This window comes from Tamandua tetradactyla, chromosome 3 (genome assembly GCF_023851605.1).
Source record: "Tamandua tetradactyla isolate mTamTet1 chromosome 3, mTamTet1.pri, whole genome shotgun sequence".
Lineage (NCBI taxonomy): Eukaryota > Metazoa > Chordata > Mammalia > Pilosa > Myrmecophagidae > Tamandua > Tamandua tetradactyla.
The window spans coordinates 32,250,677-32,267,425 of record NC_135329.1 but is presented as its reverse complement, the minus strand read 5'-3'; the positions used below and the strand labels follow the sequence as shown (position 1 = coordinate 32,267,425).

The 16,749-nt window shown below is 36.8% G+C and overlaps 1 protein-coding gene across 4 annotated transcripts in view; it reads left to right on the top strand.

Annotated features, from left to right (window-relative positions):
• Positions 1-16,749, top strand: part of PINX1 (PIN2 (TERF1) interacting telomerase inhibitor 1) — a 142,945-nt gene that overhangs the window by 13,933 nt on the left and 112,263 nt on the right. For all 4 annotated transcript variants that reach the window (XM_077152954.1, XM_077152952.1, XM_077152951.1 and 1 more), the window contains exons 4-5: positions 816-894; positions 14,154-14,246. In XM_077152954.1, coding sequence (XP_077009069.1) covers positions 816-894; positions 14,154-14,246 — 172 coding nt within the window. The remainder of the gene's footprint in view (positions 1-815; positions 895-14,153; positions 14,247-16,749) is intronic.

The window sequence follows — 16,749 nt, the reverse complement described above, 5'->3', positions numbered from 1 at the left end:
CTTTTTTTTTCTAGATCCTCCAGTTGTAAGGTTAGGTCTTCTTTTTTAATGTAAGCATTTAGAGTAATAAATTTCCCTCTGAGCACTTCCTTTGCTGCATCCCATAAGTTTTAGTATGCTGTGTTTTTATTTTCATTTGCCTCAAGATATTTACAAATTTCCCTTGTGATTTCTTCTTTGACCCATTGGCTGTTTAAGAGTGCATTGTTTAATTTCCACATATTTGTGAATTTTTCATTCTTCCTTTGTTACTGATTTCTAACTTCATTCCATTGTGTTTGAAGAAGATACATTATATGATGTTAGTATTTCTGAATTTAGTGAGACTTGTTTTGTGAACTAATACGTGATTTATCCTGGAGAATGATCCATATGCACTAGAGAAGAGTGTGTATTCTACTGCTGTTGGGTGAAGTTTTCTATATATGTCTGTTAGGTCTATTTGCTTTATAGTATCATTCAAGTATTTTGTTTCCTTATTGATTTTCTGTCTAGATGTTCTATATGTTATTGAAACTGGTATATTGTAGTCTCTGACTATTAATGTAGAACTGTGTATTTCTCCCTCCCAATCTGTCAGTATTTGCTTCATATGTTTTGGGTCTCTGCCATGTTAGGTACATGCATGTTTAAAATTTGTTTTGTTGAATTGACCCTTTTTCAGTATGTTGTGATATTCTTTGTCCCTTGTATCAGCTTTTCACTTAGAATCTATTTTGTCTGATTAGTACAGCTATGATTCCAAAATACATCTTACATCAGTCAAGGTAAGCTGACTACACAATTACCTCTAATTTGTATTTTGGTATTTTCAGGATAACTGGATTGCTCATCAAGATGATTTTAACCAGCTACTTGCTGAACTGAACACTTGCCATGGGCAAGAAACAGCAGGTAGGGAAAATGTTTACTTTGTTACCATATAAAAGACAGTATCACCATTTAAAATTTTTTGTTAGCTCTTTTTACTATAGGCATTGTATATTTGAAGTCATTTAATTGAAGCTAATTAGACATGATAATTTTTGTTTAGTTTTAATGGTGCTTTCATTAATTGAACCTTTAGTTATAAACGTACACTTTTCCCATTGAGAGTTTTGAGAATGTCAGAATAAATCCATTTAGTTTACATCTCAAATAATAAAGTGATCTTTCAAGATATGCTTGTATTTGACAAAAATATTTTTTAAACATACAGAGCTGGGATATCAAGTGGGACTATAAAGCATCAGCCAGTGAAGGCTTAATAGTAAAGCCTTTTCTATGTTGATTCTTCCTAGTGAAATTTGTTTTACCTCTTAATTTGTGTTAGAGGTTCGATTGTTCAGGTATGATAAAATTTGTTGCAGGAGATTATTACTAGTGATTCCAAGCTGTAGGATATAGAAATGAAACAGCTAGACCTTGGACTTTATACTTTAAATTAACTAAAAGGCGGTACTGTTAGGAGGGAAGAAGGGCTTGGATATTTATAATCTTTTCCCCTCAAATTTATGAGCCTTTAGAATGATTTTTGAGTGTATGGGAAGTTTTTTCTCATGGTTGTTTGGAAGGCAAAGATGCAACTTCAGTTAATTCTGGGGATATTCTTGAAGAAGTCTAGAGCTGTTATCTCTTCTGAAAACATAAGGAATTTCTTTTTGTTCCTTGTGGAAAATATTGGGCATATAGTAAACAGTTGCAAGATATTGGTGTCTTATCTAAAAAATCTTTGCCTATCCCAAAGGTCTCGAAGATATTCTTGTATGTTTTCTTCTATAATTTATATAGTTTCAGCTTTTGCATTTAGGTCTATGATCCATTTTTATTTATTTTTTGTATATGGTTTGAGGTTGAGTGTTTAGTTTTAATTTTTTCCATTTGGATATCCAGTTGTTCCATGATCAGTTGTGGGAAGACCTTCATTTCCCTATTGTTAGCACATTGTAAGAAACCAATCAGCCAATTAAAATAATATTGGTTGGGCACATATATGTGCATCTCTGGACTCTCTTGTCTATCCTTATGCAAATACCAAGCTGTTTTGATTATATAGCTTTATAAGAAGTCTTGAAATCAGCTAGTGTGAGTATTCCAACTTTGTTCTTTTTTTTTTTAAGATTGTTTTTGCTCTTTTAGTCCTTTACATTTCTGTGTGGATTTTAGAATTAGTCTGTCAATTACAGTCTTTAGTCCAACCCCCCCCTTTTTTTTAAAACTTTTAAATTGTATAATATATCATATATACAAGGCAAAGAAAGAAAAAAGCAGTGATTTTCAAAGCTCTCTTCAACGAGTAGTTACAAGACAGATCCCAGAGTTTGTCAGGGGCTACCATACCATCATCTCAGATTTTTCCTTCTAGCTGCTCCAGAAAATTGGAAACTAGAAGGAGTAAATATTTTTTTATCATCACAATGGACTTTTTTTCTTTTTTGTGAAAAAGAGCGTATATACAAACAAGCAATGAATTTCAAAGCATATTGCAACCATTAGTTATAGAACAGATTTCAGAGTTTGATATGGGCTACAGTTCTACAATTTTAGATTGTTACTTCTATCTGCTTTAAGATACTGGAGACTAAAAGAAATATCAGTATAATAATTCAGCCATCATACTCATTTGTTAAACCCTACCTTCTCTGTATAACTTCACCTTTGATCTTTCTATTCTGCTCTTTAGGGGTATTTGGGCTATGGCCATTCTAACTTTCTCATGTTGGAAGAAGCTGTCAGTAATACGGGATTGGGAGATGGAACTAGCTGATGTTCTGGAGACGCTAGGTCCTCTGGGTTTTGGAATTTATCAGATCCAGGGACCCAGCTGGAGGTTGTAGGTTTCTGGAAAATTACCTACTGCGTGGAACTTTTGTAGAATCTTATATATTGCCCTAGGTGTTCTTTTTTTTTACTGTTTTAATGTATAGTATAACATATATACAAAGCAAAGAAATAAAAAAGCAATAGTTTTCAGAGCACTCTTCAACAAGTTACGGGACAGATCCCAGAGTTTGTCATGGGCTACCATATGATCCTTTCATATTTTTCCTTCTAGCTGTTCTGGAATATAGGAGCTTAAAAGGCTTAAATATTTTATCACCGCAATCGATTTTTTTTTCTTTTTTTGTGAAAAGTAACATATGTACAAAAGAGCAATAAATTTCAAAGCATAGCACCACAATTAGTTGTACAACAGATTTCAGAGTTTGACATGGATTACAGTTCCACCATTTTAGGTTTTTACTTCTAGCTGCTCTAAGATACTTTAAACTAAAAGAGATCTCAATTTAATGATTCAGCAATCATATTCATTTGTAAATCCAAACTTCTCTGTATAACTCCACTATCACTTTGATCTTTCTATCCCTCTCCTTAGGGATAGTTCACGTAATTTTGCTTATAACACTTTTAATATGTCATCCCACTGTTTTCTTGCCTCTGTGGTCTCTGATGAGGAATTGGCACTTAATCTTATTGAAGCTTCTTTGTATGTGACCTGTTGCTTCTCCTGTGACTTTCAGAATTCTCTTTTTATCTTTGACATTCAGCAGTTTGATTATAATGTGCATGCCATGAGTCTGTTTGGGTTTATTCTTTTTAGAGTTCATTGAGCATCTTGGATGTGAATATTCACGTCCTATGCTAAATTTTGGAAATTAGCCGGTTTTTTTTCCAAATATTCTCTCTTTCCCTTTTTCTTTTTCTCTTTCTCTTCCTTCTGGGACTCCCACAGTGTGTATGTTGGTACACCTGATGGTGCTCCACAGGTTGCTTAGGCTCTGTTCACTTTTCTTCATTCTTTCCTCTTTCTTCTCCTCAGACTGGATGATTTCAATTGTCTTATCTTCAAGTTCACTGATTCTTTCTTCTACCAGCTCCAATCTTCTATTGAACCCCTCTAGGAAATTTTAACTTTTTGTTACTATGATCTACATTCAGCTCTGTTTTTTTTCTTTTAAAAATTTCTGTCTCTCTATTGATACTTTCTTTGTGTTCATCTACCATTTTCCTGATTTCCTCTGGTTCTTTGTCCATGTTTACCTTTAGGTCTTTGGGCATATGTAGAACCATTTTCTAAATGTCTTTGTCTGGTATGTCCCAGGCTTGGCTCTCCTTATTGATGATTTCTAATGCTTTAATTTTCTCCTTTGCCTGAATCATCACTTTTTGTTTCTTTAAATATTTTTTCATCTTTCATTGAAGCCTGGTTATTTTGATACTTTAATCCATTATTGCTGGAATTTAGACTCTGAGGCATCTGTCTCTTAACACTGGTATCCAGCTAATGTTATAGCAAAGCTTTCCTTGAATGCCTGGAGCTAGCAAAAAGAAAAAGAAGGAAATAAAGAAAACTCCTCTACAGATTGACGGATGTGAATGTTCTTCAGTTCTTAGCCATACAGTGAGTTTAGAGTAGCTCAGGGGCCTTCCATGATCCTTCCTGCAAATGCATCTTTGTTTGGGCATGTGCATTTGGTCCTAGGAATTTCCCCAAGTGTCCCCTTTCCCCTAGGAAATGGTTTCCTCAGGCCCTAGGCACAGCCCTGTATATCCTGCAGGCAGTAATCCCTTACCCCAGGCAGCCATTTTACTGCTCTCCCTGAGTATTCTGTGGGAGAACACTGTGAACTGCCTTCTCCCTGCAGGGAAAGTTCTAGACAGAGAATCTCTCAGGCCACAACCAGAGATCAGCCTAGACATACATACTCCTGGCATGTGCATTGAACATTGCTTTGCTTCCTCAGGAACCAAGACCAGGCATCTACACTGGGAGCCCTGGCTTTCTTGGCTCAGAGCTTGTGAGGGGTTAAGGGGAGGAGCCAACCAGGGCACCACGAGATCCTACCATTTTTAAGTATTCTTTTCCTTGATTCGGCACTTGCACTGCTATTGCTGTCCTTTAACTCTCTTCTGGAGCTTTGAGAAGTACATTATAACAGTTCTTGCTGGTTGTTCAAAGTAGAAGTATCTTTTAAATAATTCGAAAGCTAGGGAGTTATCTATAGGTTAAATTCCGCCCTCAGACCACAAGAGGGTGCTGGTAGTATGCTAGCAGTGAATATGTATTTAGCAAAGATACTGCATATCCCTAGCTCCAGTACAATTCAGAGCCATTCTTTTAAACTGCTAATCCCAGTACTGAAAAGCCTTTAGAATATTCTCTGTAAGAGAAAACCTGTCCTGTGAAATACTCCTTGAGAGCTAATAGATCATTCTTCTGTTATGTCATTTTTGGTAAATACGGTACTGTCATCCAAGAGAATTTGGGGTCATAGTCTCGCAATTTTTGTATTAAAGCTGAAAAGTAGATGACATATTTTTCTCCTATAATATGTTTGATTCTTTAAGATTGCTTACTAAATATGCACAATTCACCTTTTAACTAAGCAGAGATTCCATGCTGTCCTTCTCATAGAATCTTGAAAGATTCTAGATATAACCCGTTTTCCTTTGTGGGACACAAAAATCAGTTTATTTCTTGAAATTTCATTTTCAAAAATTTCCTTAGTTTATTAGTTACTCCCATTCAGACTCCATTTAACTTTTGAATGGAATAATGTCCTTGTTTTAGGGAATGCTTGTTTCTTCCATCAGATATTCTGTCATTTGTGATTTAAATATTTTTGGAAATGGAATACTGATAACTTGTTATCCACAAAAGTGTGCCTTAAAGCAGGAGTCTTCAAACATTTTTGTTTATATGTCCCCTAAGAGACTTTTGAATAATAGTGTACTCTCTCTCACATTTTTAGATTGACATCTATAATTTTTTTTTACATTTTTTTATTAATTAAAAAAATTAACTAACACAACATTTAGAAATCATTCCATTCTACATATGCAATCAGTAATTCTTAATATCATCACACAGATGTATGATCATCATTTCTTAGTACATATGCGTCGATTTAGAAAAAAATAGCAAGACAACAGAAAAAGAAATAAAATGATAATATAGAGAAAAAATAAAAATAAAAAATACAAAAATATATAAGAAAAACAAATAAAAAAAACTATAGCTCACATGCAGCTTCATTCAGTGTTTTAACATAATTACATTACAATTAGGTAGTATTGTGCTGTCCATTTTTTTTTTTTTTTTTAGCAATCATACCATTCTACATATGCAATCAGTAATTCTTAACATCATCACATAGATGCATGATCATCGTTTCTTAGTACATTTGCATCGGTTTAGAAGAACTAGCAATACAACCGAAAAAGATATAGAATGTTAATATGCGGTTTGGCCCAACCGCTAAGCTATCGGGGACCCTCTACTCCTCAGCTTCTCACTGCTTGCTAGACGACACTGCCGCACGCAGAAAAGGGGCTCGAGCCGGGGGTCTGGGTCCAAGGGGCGCGCGCAGGAGACCTCGCTGCGGGTCTAAAGGACTGGAGGCCGAGCCAATTAAGGCATGAAGCGAGGTAGCTTTATTGTTGGTAGACGCTTATGCCAGGGCCGCCAGTAGCTAAAGACCACGAGGCTTGACGAGCCCTGGATTATATACAGTTTGAGGAGAGGCGGAGTTAGGGTGTGGCCTCCAGGGGAGGGTAGCCAATCACACAGGGAGGACGGATGAGTGACTGTGACCATAGAGATGCTGTTCCTGAGTGTACCCGTAGCAGAGGATGTTGGGTAGGTGGAGGACTAAGGAGAAGGCCAATAGGGTTAGAGAGACAAGGCTGCATCATCACTAGTCGCCGGTGAGGCCTGTAATTTAGAGGTCTAGAAGAACCGGACGTGCCAAAATGGCGAGGGAGGGAGAGAAAGAGACTAAGCTACCAGGCCAAAAATAAAATTATGCCACATTAATATACAGGAAAAAAATAAAAGTAATAATAGTAAGAACAAAACAAAACAAAACAAGACAAAAACCTATAGCTCGGATGCAGCTTCATTCAGTGTTTTAACATGATTACTTTACAATTAGGTATTATTGTGCTGTCCATTTTTGAGTTTTTGTATCTAGTCCTGTTGCACAGTCTGTATCCCATCAGCTCCAATTACCCATTATCTTACCCTGTTTCTAACTCCTGCTGAACTCTGTTACCAATGACATATTCCAAGTTTATTCTCGAGTGTCGATTCACATCATTGGTACCATACAGTATTTGTCTTTTAGTTTTTGGCTAGACTCACTCAGCATAATGTTCTCTAGGTCCATCCGTGTTATTACATGCTTCATAAGTTTATCCTGCCTTAAAGCTGCATAATATTCCATCGTATGTATATACCACAGTTTGTTTAGCCACTCGTCTGTTGATGGACATTTTGGCTGTTTCCATCTCTTTGCAATTGTAAATAACGCTGCTATAAACATTGGTGTGCAAATGTCCATTTGAGTTTTTGCCCTTAATTCCTTTGAGTAGATTCCCAGCAATGGTATTGCTGGGTCGTATGGCAATTCTATATTCAGCTTTTTGAGGAACCGCCAAACTGCCTTCCACAGTGGTTGCACCATTTGACATTCCCACCAACAGTGGATAAGTGTGCCTCTTTCACCGCATCCTCTCCAGCACTTGTCATTTTCTGTTTTGTTGATAATGGCCATTCTGGTGGGTGTGAGATGATATCTCATTGTGGTTTTGATTTGCATTTCTCTAATGGCCAGGGACATTGAGCATCTCTTCATGTGCCTCTTGGCCATCCATATTTCTTCTTCTGGTAGGTGTCTGTTCAAGTCTTTTTCCCATTTTGTAATTGGGTTGGCTGTCTTTTTGTTGTTGAGTTGAACAATCTCTTTATAAATTCTGGATACTAGACCTTTATCTGATATGTCCTTTCCAAATATTGTCTCCCATTGTGTAGGCTGTCTTTCTACTTTCTTGATGAAGTTCTTTGATGCACAAAAGTGTTTAATTTTGAGGAGCTCCCATTTCTTTCTTTCTTTCTTCAGTGCTCTTGCTTTAGGTTTAAGGTCCATAAAACCGCCTCCAGTTGTAAGATTCGTAAGATATCTCCCTACATTTTCCTCTAACTGTTTTATGGTCTTAGACCTAATGTTTAGATCTTTGATCCATTTTGAGTTAATTTTTGTATAAGGTGTGAGATACGGGTCTTCTTTCATTCTTTTACTTATGGATATCCAGTTCTCTAGGCACCATTTATTGAAGAGACTGTTCTGTCCCAGGTGAGTTGGCTTGACTGCCTTATCAAAGATCAAATGTCCATAGATGAGAGGGTCTATATCTGAGCACTCCATTCGATTCCATTGGTCGATATATCTATCTTTATGCCAATACCATGTTGTTTTGACCACTGTGGCTTCATAATATGCCTTAAAGTCAGGCAGTGCAAGACCTCCAGCTTCGTTTTTTTTCCTCAAGATGTTTTTAGCAATTCGGGGCACCCTGCCCTTCCAGATAAATTTGCTTATTGGTTTTTCTATTTCTGAAAAGTAAGTTGTTGGGATTTTGATTGGTATTGCATTGAATCTGTAAATCAATTTAGGTAGGATTGACATCTTAACTATATTTAGTCTTCCATTCCATGAACACGGTATGCCCTTCCATCTATTTAGGTCTTCTGTGATTTCTTTTAGCAGTTTTTTGTAGTTTTCTTTATATAGGTTTTTTGTCTCTTTAGTTAAATTTATTCCTAGGTATTTTATTCTTTTAGTTGCAGTTGTAAATGGGATTCGTTTCTTGATTTCCCCCTCCGCTTGTTCATTGCTAGTGTATAGAAATGCTACAGATTTTTGAATGTTGATCTTGTAACCTGCTACTTTGCTGTACTCATTTATTAGCTCTAGTAGTTTTGTTGTGGATTTTTCCGGGTTTTTGACGTATAGTATCATATCATCTGCAAACAGTGATAGTTTTACTTCTTCCTTTCCAATTTTGATGCCTTGTATTTCTTTTTCTTGTCTAATTGCTCTGGCTAGAACCTCCAACACAATGTTGAATAATAGTGGTGATAATGGACATCCTTGTCTTGTTCCTGATCTTAGGGGGAAAGTTTTCAATTTTTCCCCATTGAGGATGATATTAGCTGTGGGTTTTTCATATATTCCCTCTATCATTTTAAGGAAGTTCCCTTGTATTCCTATCCTTTGAAGTGTTTTCAACAGGAAAGGATGTTGAATCTTGTCAAATGCCTTCTCTGCATCAATTGAGATGATCATGTGATTTTTCTGCTTTGATTTGTTGATATGGTGTATTACATTAATTGATTTTCTTATGTTGAACCATCCTTGCATACCTGGGATGAATCCTACTTGGTCATGATGTATAATTCTTTTAATGTGTTGTTGGATACGATTTGCTAGAATTTTATTGAGGATTTTTGCATCTATATTCATTAGAGAGATTGGCCTGTAGTTTTCTTTGTTTGTAATATCTTTGCCTGGTTTTGGTATGAGGGTGATGTTGGCTTCATAGAATGAATTAGGTAGTTTTCCCTCCGCTTTGATTTTTTTGAAGAGTTTGAGGAGAATTGGTACTAATTCTTTCTGGAATGTTTGATAGAATTCACATGTGAAGCCGTCTGGTCCTGGACTTTTCTTTTTAGGAAGCTTTTGAATGACTGATTCATTTTCTTTACTTGTGATTGGTTTGTTGAGGTCATCTATGTCTTCTTGAGTCAAAGTTGGTTGTTCATGTCTTTCCAGGAACCCGTCCATTTCCTCTAAATTGTTGTATTTATTAGCGTAAAGTTGTTCATAGTATCCTGTTATTACCTCCTTTATTTCTGTGAGGTCAGTAGTTATGTCTCCTCTTCCATTTCTGATCTTATTTATTTGCATCCTCTCTCTTCTTCTTTTTGTCAATCTTGCTAAGGGCCCATCAATCTTATTGATTTTCTCATAGAACCAACTTCTGGCCTTATTGATTTTCTCTATTGTTTTCATGTTTTCAATTTCATTTATTTGTGCTCTAATCTTTGTTATTTCTTTCCTTTTGTTTGCTTTGGGATTAGTTTGCTGTTCTTTCTCCAGTTCTTCCAAGTGGACAGTTAATTCCTGCATTTTTGCCTTTTCTTCTTTTTTGATATAGGCATTTAGGGCAATAAATTTCCCTCTTAGCACTGCCTTTGCTGCGTCCCATAGGTTTTGATATGTTGTGTTTTCATTTTCATTCGCCTCGAGGTATTTGCTAATTTCTCTAGCAATTTCTTCTTTGACCCACTCGTTGTTTAGGAGTGTGTTGTTGAGCCTCCACGTATTTGTGAATTTTCTGGCACTCCGCCTGTTATTGATTTCCGACTTCATTCCTTTATGATCCGAGAAAGTGTTGTGTATGATTTCAATCCTTTTAAATTTGTTAAGATTTGCTTTGTTACCCAGCATATGGTCTATCTTTGAGAATGATCCATGAGCACTTGAGAAAAAGGTGTATCCTGCTGTTGTGGGATGTAATGTCCTATAAATGTCTGTTAAGTCTAGCTCATTTATAGTAATATTCAGATTCTCCATTTCTTTATTGATCCTCTGTCTAGATGTTCTGTCCATTGATGAGCGTGGTGAATTGAAGTCTCCAACTATTATGGTATATGAGTCTATTTCCCTTTTCAGTGTTTGCAGTGTATTCCTCATGTATTTTGGGGCATTCTGGTTCGGTGCATAAATATTTATGATTGTTATGTCTTCTTGTTTAATTGTTCCTTTTATTAGTATATAGTGTCCTTCTTTGTCTCTTTTAACTGTTTTACATTTGAAGTCTAATTTGTTGGGTATTAATATAGCCACTCCTGCTCTTTTCTGGTTGTTATTTGCATGAAATATCTTTTCCCAACCTTTCACTTTCAACCTATGTTTATCTTTGGGTCTAAGATGTGTTTCCTGTAGACAGCATATAGAAGGATCCTGTTTTTTAATCCATTCTGCCAATCTGTGTCTTTTGATTGAGGAATTCAGTCCATTGACTACTGTTTGGATATTATTTTCCTCTAACATTTTGCCTTTTGTATTATATATATCATATCTGATTTTCCTTCTTTCTACACTCTTCTCCATACCTCTCTCTTCTGTCTTTTCATATTTTCATATCTGACTCTAGTGCTCCCTTTAGTATTTCTTGCAGAGCTGGTCTCTTGGTCACAAATTCTCTCAGTGACTTTTTGTCTGAGAATGTTTTAATTTCTCCCTCATTTTTGAAGGATAATTTTGCTGGATATAGGAGTCTTGGTTGACAGTTTTTCTCTTTTAGTTATTTAAATATATCATCCCACTGTCTTCTAGCTTCCATGGTTTCTGCTGAGAAATCTACACATAGTCTTATTGGGTTTCCCTTGTATGTGATGGATTGTTTTTCTCTTGCTGCTTTCAAGATCCTCTCTTTCTCTTTGACCTCTGACATTCTAACTAGTAAGTGTCTTGGAGAATGCCTATTTGGGTCTAATCTCTTTGGGGTGTGCTGCACTTCTTGGTTCTGTAATTTTAGGTCTTTCATAAGAGTTGGGAAATAATTTCTTCCATTAGTTTTTCTCCTCCTTTCCCCTTCTCTTCTCCTTCTGGGACACCCACAACACGTATATTTGTGCACTTCATATTGTCCTTGAGTTCCCTGATACCCTGTTCAAATTTTTCCATTCTTTTCCCGATAGTTTCTGTTTCTTTTTGGAATTCAGATGTTCCATCCTCCAAATCACTAATTCTATCTTCTGTCTCTTTAAATCTATCATTGTAGGTATCCATTGTTTTTTCCATCTTTTCTACTTTATCCTTCACTTCCATAAGTTCTGTGATTTGTTTTTTCAGTTTTTCTATTTCTTCTTTATGTTCAGCCCATGTCCTCTTCATGTCCTCCCTCAATTTATCGATTTCGTTTTTGAAGAGGTTTTCCATTTCTGTTCGTATATTCAGCATTAGTTGTCTCAGCTCTTGTATCTCATTTGAACTATTGGTTTGTTCCTTTGACTGGGCCATATTCTCAGTCTTCTGAGTGTGGACCGTTATCTTCTGCTGCTGGCATCTGGGCATTTAGTCAGATTTCCCTGGGTGTCAGACCCAACAAGGTTGTAATATTTTTCTGTGAAATCTCTGGGTTCTGTTTTTCTTATCCTGCCCAGTAGGTGGCGCTCGTGGCACACGTTTGTCTCACGTGTTTGGAATGGATCCCCCCTGTCACCGATCTCCGCGGCCTGGGGATTTCCGATCCAATTTTCTTCGTTGGTTCAGGGGGCCGCACGTGGTGCGGGCGTCAGCTGCCGCGGCTTGATGGGACCCTGTGGCTGGTTGCCGACTGCAGCGTGCCCGGGGAATTCTCCACCGGACCAGGAAGTCGCCCGCGGGGGAGGGGCATGGGTCACCGGCCGCCGCGGCCTGGGGAATTCCCCACCGGACCAGGAAGCCGCCCGTGGGGGAGGGCCACCGCGGCTCGGATAGCCCTCTGATCCGAGACTCGTAGCCGCGGACTCGAAGCCGAGACTTGAAGCCGCCCACAAAAGAGGGGTGCCGGCCGCCTTGGCTTGGGAAACTTGCCTCTCCGAGACTCTCAGCCGGCCCGGGAAGGAGGGAGGGAGTAGCTCCGGCCGCCGCAGCTGCTGCTGCTTGGAAAATCGCACGCCCCTCGGGGATCTCACTGTAGCCGAGTCTCGCAGTCAGACTAGCCAGTCCAGACTGGGGTACGCTGTGTGTCCATTCCCTGCCATAGCCCCGGGAGCTGTTCTGCACTGTTTCAGTTCACCTAGTAGTTGCTTTGGAGGAGGAACTAAGACGCACGTATCTTACTAAGCCGCCATCTTGGCCCCGCCTCCTCTATAATTTTTTTAATTATAAGGTTAAATAATTATAAAGAATATAATTTCTGGCCTGTTGAAAAATATTGACATTTAAAAATAAAACCAGTATATCAGTCCTAAATGTGTTCGGTGGGTGGTAAACACCATAAAAATTTGATTCCCACTGTCATTTATTTAACAGTCCACAAACAAGTCTTCCTTAATATTCAGAAGAGTTGTATTTTATAAGTCCATTTCCCCTGAAATAGTATTTCCATTTCACATACTCCCTAAAATTTTATTTTTATTCTTTAATTTTTTTTATTGACCATCCTATTATATTTCTCCCAAAACAAATATGTATAAATTTGGGGGGCTTATTTCTAGTAACCTCAGGACTTTAAATGTTGATGTTTTTTTCCTTTGCATTAAATTGTCATTACAGTTAGTTTATGATTAATGAAACCAGCCTCATGTTATAAATTTTAATAAATAATCATTAAACAAAATAGTAAAATCTTTTCAGGAATGCATTTCTTGATGAGATAGATTGGTAGTGGTGGGGAGGAAGAGTAGTTTAAATCCTTTTATTAAATGACACTTTCCTGAGCCATTGTTTTGGCTTGTCCCTTGTTGATCCTGGTAAGAAGAGAGTTGTGCCTTTCTTTGTAAATTAGGAAGGAGGACACTTGAAAGGAAAAGTGGGAAAGAAGAGCTGGATTGATGTCTTCACTCAGGCTCAGACCAGTTTTAGGGAAGAGCGCCTGTGGAAAAGTAGATAGAAATTGGTTCCCTTAGGAATTACCTGTGCTTGGGTATTCTTTGGAAAGTCTGTGTGCTTCCAAGATTGAGAAGCTCCCTGGTGATTCTTATATACTCTTAGGTTTGAGAACAACTCTGTTAGGGACATGTTTAAGAATGTCAGCTCTGAAATCATACCAGCCTAAGTATGAGTTCCATCATGGCCGTCTTATTAGATGTGCTTTTATTTACCCTTCTGTACTAGTGTCCTTATCTGTAGTAACTTTAATAATAGTAACTGCCTTATAGAGTGGGTTGTAAGAATTAAATCAGATAGTGAGTGTGAAGCCCTTAATCTACTGCCTAGTACTTACTAAGCCTTCATCTGGTGTCTGCATTAAACTGATAACCTCCTGATGATTTGTCTTTGGAACATCAGTGTCATGAACGTTACATGCCAGGTGAAGTATGGGTTGTTTCCAGTATTTTGCTATTATGAATAAAGCTGTAAAAAACATTCATATACAGGTTTTTGTGTGAAAATACTTCTTCATTTCTCTTCTTAAAGGATTTTATAATTTCCACTGGATAGCCTTGCCTGATCCCTAGTACACAGTTTAAGAAAAAAATTCCTAATCATTTTATTAAATTTCACTAACAAATGATGAGACTTCTAAAAATTTTATATGAATAAGACCATGTCACTATAAGAAAATACTTGAGGATGGATTACCTAAAGTTTAATGTAAAGTTTTCATCTTTTTTCTAGAACCCTCAGACAACAAAGAGAAGAAATCCTTTAGCCTTGAAAAAAAGTCCAAGGTTTCTAAAAATCGTGTTCATTATATGAAATTCACAAAAGGTAAGATTGATCATTTCTTTATTGTGAATTATGTGTTCATATAGTTTCTTAAAACATTTTTAGCTATTCACCAGCAGTGACTTCTCATTCTATATACAAAGTGGGGGAATTAGGATAGCCTGACTGGATTGAGCTAAATCAATGCTGAATCTTTAAAATTTTGTGGTGAATCACCTGGGGGATCTTATTAAAATGCAGATTCAGATTCAGTAGTTTGAGGTGGGGCCCAAGATTAGATTTCAGGCAAGTGCTATGGCAAAGCTGAAAACCAAAGTCAACTTACTATTTTGAGGACAAACAGGACTTTATGTAGCTAGATCCAAAAATAATTAGAAAAAAAAATGCTCAACATTTGTATGTACATTTAGCTGTTTTCAGAGCTTAATATTTGTCTATCAATTTAGAGAATTGAGGTCTCCGGTATGATAAATATCACTCCTGGGTTGACCTTTGTATTATTCCACACAATTTCTCCATTTCATGGAGTGTTAACTTAGGCCTTCCCCAGTTATTGCCAATATCGTTAGGAAACACATGTGAGGACTGGGTGCCAAGCCCAATCTTCCTGTCTTACCACCTCTCCTTCCATTCTGCTGTTGTTTGCAAGTACTGTTATCTTTTTTTTAATATATATATAATTAATTTATTTTTAACTGGTATAAAATATACATAATTTAAACATCATTTTAACCATTCTAAGTGGACAATTATTTGATGCTAAGTACATTGACAATATTGTGTAACTGTCACCATCATCTATTTCCCCAACATTTTTATCATCCCAAACCAAAACTCATTTAGCAGTAACTCTCCATTCCTCCATCGCAACAACTCACCATTCTCCCACCGCATTCCCACGCCCCTGGTAACCACTATTCTGCTTTCTGTCTCTATGGATTTGCTTATTTTAAGTATTTCCTATAAGATAAATCATACAATTTCTGTCCTTTTATCTCTGGTTTATTTCACTCAACATGTCTTCAAGGTGACGATGTTCTTTTTAACCACAAGATGGCGGTCTTGTATTGGTAAGAAAGACAAAAAAGTTTGTACCTGATTACCCCATAAAATAGTATTATGAATCAAGGGCCCTTGTAGTCACAAAAGCTTGTTTACTACACGATATACTTAAAGTATTATATTATTATTATGCTTTGATAATAATTACCATTTTTTGGTTCTTCTGTGGAAGAGTGGGTGTACATTTCTAACTCAGTATGACCAGGAAAAGAATATCTCTTTGCTTTAGCCTTGCCAGCATAATTGGGGATTCCCTGACTCTTAGAACCTGCCTGACATTTGGGAATGTGTACAAAAAGGAGAGTCTGGGCACTTTCCTCTTCTGTCTCCCAGCAGGTGTGTTTTGTATGACTCTTCCATGAATCTCCTCTTTTCTCTCAGGCTAGAACTCCTGTTTTGCTGTCTAACGTGGCTTCTAACCAGTACTTCTCTTCCCCACTGGCCTGCTATAAAACAGAAAACAATCCTTGTTGACCTTTCAGTCCCTTTTTGGAGAGAGTAGATGATCATTTTATACCCAGTTCCTCAAATATCTTTCCTTTTTTTGTTAGACCCTACAGAAACAAAAATAGAGATACAACAGAAGGGTACTGTTGTAGTGTAAATGAATGAAATTAAAAGTGATCTGTAACATTTGGATGGTTGGGCAGCCTTTAAAGCATGCACTTGTAAAGATAGAATATTCTAATTTTCCTTTAATACCTGATTTCATGCAAATTTCATCTGAAGCATTTACTAAAACTGGGCTAAAACTCTTTAATCTACTTTAGTCTGTTAGATGCCTGGCATGTATTTCTAGTTAAGCCCTCCCTTGCTGGGTAGCCCTGTCAAACTACTTGGTGCTGTGCCTTCATTTTCTCTCTTTTAAAATTAGTTTTGCTTATTTATGACCCTTGCTTTAGGGGGTGGGTATCAGTATGCAGGGAAGAAAGAGTTCAAGATATATTGTCAGAAAGGTAGAAGAGGAAATCGATTGGGAATAAGTAGAGAAAATGAAAGAAGGAGGCAAAAATCTAGGTAATGAAGAAAATAATTATTTACTATCCATCTGAACAACCACACTGAAAGCTTATTTTAAAGTTCTTTTAATTCATTAAAGGGAATCTTTGAGAACAGTGTTTTATCATTGGATTTGAATGATATACTCTAAGGTTTCTGTTAAGATGGACTCTTTTCTATTAGATCACAGGAAACCTGGACTCTAGTTATTGCTGTTGTTTACAGCTGTGTGGCTTCAGACTAATCACACAATCACATTCAGTTTCCATTTTTAAAATGAGGAAAAAATGTTCAGGTACGATTTAGTTCTGAAATAGGTTCTGTTTTATGATTTCCTAGAAATCACTCATTTTATGGAACTATTGATTTTTTAGTATTATGGATAATAAGAACTTTAGCCCAAAGATGTGCTCATAACAGTTTAATGAAAGCAATTAATTAATTAATTAATATGATGAAGATGAGCCATATTATAACTCCATCT